This window comes from Ornithodoros turicata, chromosome 4, assembly GCF_037126465.1.
Source record: "Ornithodoros turicata isolate Travis chromosome 4, ASM3712646v1, whole genome shotgun sequence".
NCBI lineage: Eukaryota > Metazoa > Arthropoda > Arachnida > Ixodida > Argasidae > Ornithodoros > Ornithodoros turicata.
In genome coordinates, this window is record NC_088204.1 from 45417668 (window position 1) to 45422256 (window position 4589).

At 47.9% G+C, this 4589-nt stretch overlaps 1 protein-coding gene across 1 annotated transcript; it reads right to left on the minus strand.

Moving 5' to 3' along the window:
* Positions 1-260: 260 nt before the first annotated feature.
* On the minus strand, positions 261-3914 carry LOC135392397 (forkhead box protein J1.2-like). Its single transcript, XM_064623112.1, has 3 exons — positions 3766-3914; positions 3080-3269; positions 261-1044 (listed from the first exon to the last, which is right to left on the minus strand). The coding sequence occupies exons 1-3, from the start codon at positions 3912-3914 to the stop codon at positions 313-315; spliced, it is 1071 nt and encodes a 356-aa protein (XP_064479182.1). The 3' UTR covers positions 261-312.
* Between the last annotated feature and the right edge of the window lie 675 nt (positions 3915-4589).

The following is a 4589-nucleotide window of genomic DNA, read 5'->3' on the forward strand; positions in this document are numbered from 1 at the left end:
CATTCTGCGCTGAGCACAGTCGCTGAGTGTACCACAATCAAACATGAGCCTGTTGTGTGCTCATGTTGTGACAAACCAAGATTTCCCGAAGCCAGCACGCGATTGTGGACATGCAGTCTACAATCGTACAGTGTCGACCAGCTAATGTCAAATGGTAGCAGCTAATGGAGTAATTGGAGAAGATGGAGCAAGATTTTGCGGAGCAAGCGGAAATCCGCTACATGCAGTGAAACATCTGCAGCTTGTAATACCAATGACCACGCAGTTACTTTCAGTATAATTTCTCTGACAGGAAGGCCATAAGAAAAATAATCAGTACGTGGGCACCGGGTCCATCTCTGCATAAGTTTCAAGTTCTAGCGCAGCAGCTTCCAAGGCAGCTTTGCAGTCAGCCCACGGTGCAGTGGACACTGAGACTTCGCCATAGGACGCAACACCTTGTTGCTCAAACGCAGTTGTCGGGCTTTCAGGTTCCGAACCCAAAAGTCCAAAGCCTTGCTGCGTGGTCGCTTGTGGTGTCACGCAGACGGCTTCATTTTGCCCAAAGCCCGTCCACCAATCCGCACTAGAGGACACAGCGAGGTTGTCCGTCCCAAACAAATCTTCCTCGAGTTGTAAAACGGCCGTTTCCGTTCTTAACTGATCGAGGTCCAGGTCGTTCTCAGTCAAAATCCACGACAGGTCTGCCTTCAGAGGATCGCTCAAGTCACACACATCGTCTATGGTCTGTGCTGCAGTTACCATGGAGGAATCCATGACGACAACTGCTGCAGGGTCCACATGTTCCACGATCACAGCTGGGCTGCTTCCCTGGGTCGAGCTTTGGAGTGCAGGCTGCTGTGCACGCCGAGCACGCTTTGGTGGAACTGTGGAGCGACTGGTGGCACTGCGACGTTTCTTGAACACTCCATCGATGAGGGAGTCGGCGTACACCGGGTCCAGACGCCAAAATCCACCTTTCCCCGGCTCGTCTTTGCTTCGTGGAACTTTCACGAAGCATTTGTTCAAAGAAAGGTTGTGTCTGATGGAGTTCTGCGAAAGTAAATGTAAACATTTTTAGGTAACTGCGCATATTTAACTATCGCGCGTAAGACATGTGTCACATCCGAACACGAATGAACTGAAATGTCCGCGACCGACTTTGCTAGGAAACTTGTGGATGAATCAGCCTGGCCGTTCATTCATCCATTCCTTTACCGCTTTACGGAAATGGAGAAAGGTCCTCTGTGCTCAGAGCATTCGCTCGGTGGCAGAATGGAATTCCAGTGTTCCATTTACGGAACCCTGTACGCCGCAACGTATATACAACAAGAAAATACTCCCGATGAACGACTGATGCCTTCGGGTATTGTTCCGATATCGCAGAGTTTTAGTACATCGTACGGTATCGCCTTTGCGTACGTAAGGGATACCGTTGGTGGTTCTGCGCACTGCGCGAAGCTCTCTTTCTGTTATGGGCGTGCGCAGAACCATCAATGCTATCCCTTACGTACGCAAAGGCGATAGCATACGATGTACTAAAACTCTGTATCGTTATAGCGCGTGATCGTGACGAAGACTGATTCCTTAATACTGATTCGCCACAGCATGATTGCCTGTGCCGCGCCGACGAGTTCAACCTATAGGACGAAACGGCCGTCGCCCTTGAAATCGGCGTTCTAATATTCGCCGGGGAGGGAGACAAAGTAGTGGATGCCTGCTCTTCGTTGCTAGGGCGAGAGCAGTACTATTTTGTTTAGATGTGATGTGGGCAGGCATTGCGCTTGTCCCTTCCTACAGTTGGCAATACAAGCGTTTTTGGGGATCTGTCAGTATGACCAATTTTCCAGTTGGATCGGTAGCATGTATTAATGTCCTCAATAACGATTATTAAATGAATAAGTTGTCTGTCGTGAGATTCCCAGCGTTGTGAACCCAAGGCGGGATGCCAGTGATTCTGTCGACGTTAATTGGAGCAGACTAATGGCTATCGAATATGTGAAAGGCAACGTCATTATAAATCTGTGCAGAAAAGTCTGTTCACCTAAAGCCTAAAATAAGCTGCGAGCTCGATGTTCCACATCAAAGAGGCACATGGTGTTTTTCTGCACGAGAAAAGCGCGTATACCACACGCTTCAACATTTCTCTAGTCCTCTTCCATAGTGGCAGCAAGAAATGCCTTATTTCAATGTTTTATAATGGATCATTTGAAATTTTCATGGTGATTCGCACAGGGATGACATATATTTTGCTAGGTACTGTTACATACAATGTGGTGTGTTCACAATAATCGCAGGACCAACCTGCGTAGCCCTGAGGTAAGATGTCAGCTGTGAAACCCTTGTCATCAACGCCCATTCAGAACACCCGTATCTTCAGCATCCCACAAGTAACGCACGCTCGGACGCTGGTACCGCGAACATAAGAACACCACGTTAAAAGTGAAGGCGTTCTCGTGGAAGCTCAGTGCACATGACCAGTGCCGGATTTACAATGGTGGGGCCCCGGGGCACTGTGCTATTGGGGCTCCCTCGTGTATTCTATGTATTATTCTATGTATTCGTGTATTATATGTCTATAAATGACATCGTTTTGTTTCTAAAGGACGGCGGCCGTATGGCACATTTTTCAGCTGTCAGGTTTTGTCATATTTTGAACATTTCGTAGACAAGTGAAATAAATATTCTGTTCATGTCTATCCAGTGTGTTATTCGGGGTCGATATGCGTGGAAGGAGGACAGATTTTTACCAAGTTTCCGTTTCAGGGATGCGTTTCAGGCATGCAAAACAGATTTCCCTTGGACAATACCTTTACTGGTGGGGGCCCCTTTGTGGTGGGGGCCCGGGGGCAAGTGCCCCGTCTGCCCTCCTCTAAATCCGGCACTGCACATGACGAATGGTAATGGCAAACTAAACTACTAGGAAAACTCTAGCACAACACTGGAAACACGGGTCAGCGGCAGGCGGAGTGCTTCACAAATAACGTTTCAGAGGAGGACTACAAGAACGAAACGAATAGCATAGCGGAATTCCGAGAGACTCGTCCTGCGTTTTATTTCATGCACATCTATTCCCGCTATAAGTGAAACCGTGTATTACCTGCCAACTTGGATCTGCGTTCCGGTAGTAGAGAAAATTTTCCCGTATCCACTTGTAAATGGCACTGAGGGTCATTTTATTTTTGTTAGCTTTCATGGCCATGCAGATGAGCGTAGCATACGAGTAAGGAGGTTTGCTGCTGCTACTGCTTCGGTAATCAACGGCTTCTTCCGCAGGTTCAGAGCAGCATCTGCATAAAGAGACATTGCAATAGTTACTCCAACTCACTACACTGTCTCAATGAATTAATGACACCACGCAAAACTTGAAGCGCTGGAATATTGAAGCTTACGATTAATTAAGCCGATTCGACATAATAATAATGGTGCCGCGATGTTACACGTAAGGTTTCTCTGTCTATGGTATGGCGAGATGTTGCACGTGCCGCAGGGTAAGACTGCGGATAATTTCGACCACCTAGGATTCTTTTGCCGGAAATCTCCGACACACGGTGCTGGAAACAAAGTTTACCTCCCCCACGTTGCCACTGTCGTCGGCCGGGTTTGAGCCCGCGATCTTGAGCTCAACAAGCCAACACGTTACCGACTGAGGAGGACAAGAGAATTCGATATGCTCTTTGCTGATGGACAACTGATTTGCTGATTAACAACAAATACGCCATTATGAGCTCGCGTGATGGTTTTCGTAGAAGCTGCACCTAAACTTTAAGATATTCTCCTTCTTACCTTATGGCAGTTCCTTTGGGTGAATCGCTACTATGCGTTGGAGGAGGACTTGCGGGAGGCGTCGGTGGTGTCGGTGCGCCAATGCGATTCATCAGGTTCAGATTCTGCAGCCAATGTAGGCTAGTCAGAGCGTCGTCTACATCCCCCATAGCAGACACTGAGCAGCCCTTCTGCTTCCAGTTGCGAGCCAGTTGACAAGCTGCTTCTTCCTTTGTCAGCTGTCCGCCGACCGACATGATGGGTTAATTATGCTCCCTGCAGACATGGTATCGCACATTGCAAATATGAGTGGATGCTACACATTCTAAATAACACGCTCATAGACATTTTGGATGACGTTGCTCTCGCTCCTGATTTGTTAAAGAAATTACAACTTTCCGTGACACTTCGCATATCCTGTGATTCTCACCGAAAAGAGTACGCTTCAGTCGTCCCAGATGTGAAGACTGTATCGCTGTGTGCAACGGTCCTCCATGTGTTATGTGGTGAAGTTGCGTTTAAGAGTGCATGCATTGCCTTCAAGGGTGATGCCACAGTTGTGGGTGACAACTTTTTAAAGGGGTGTAACAACAGTATTCGGGGGCAGTCTTAAGTGAACCATAGGAATGGCTCTCACTTCTCTGCTGTCAGAGCTCGACGCCTAAGTCACCTGCGAGTATGCTACGATACGCAGATAAAATAATTCTTTCTTCAGTATCGTGGCATGCAGTAGATGTCATGAAAGTGTCACAGTCCCGTAGGTCATGGTAGTAGTGTCCAGGCGCGGAACGTGGGGGATGTCCTCACCCCCTTTCAATCTCTATCGTCACATAGTGCTTCAATTG

Bases quoted from the DNA above. Each gene is read 5' to 3' on its own strand.
- LOC135392397 (XM_064623112.1), bottom strand. From the start codon at position 3,914: ATGGGGGATGTAGACGACGCTCTGACTAGCCTACATTGGCTGCAGAAT. The intron at 3,270-3,765 runs GTAAGAAGGAGA...CTCTTTATGCAG, and splicing joins CCCAAAGGAACTGCCATAAG to ATGCTGCTCTGAACCTGCGG. The intron at 1,045-3,079 runs GTAATACACGGT...AAATGTTTACAT, and splicing joins ACGCAGATCCAAGTTGGCAG to TTACTTTCGCAGAACTCCAT.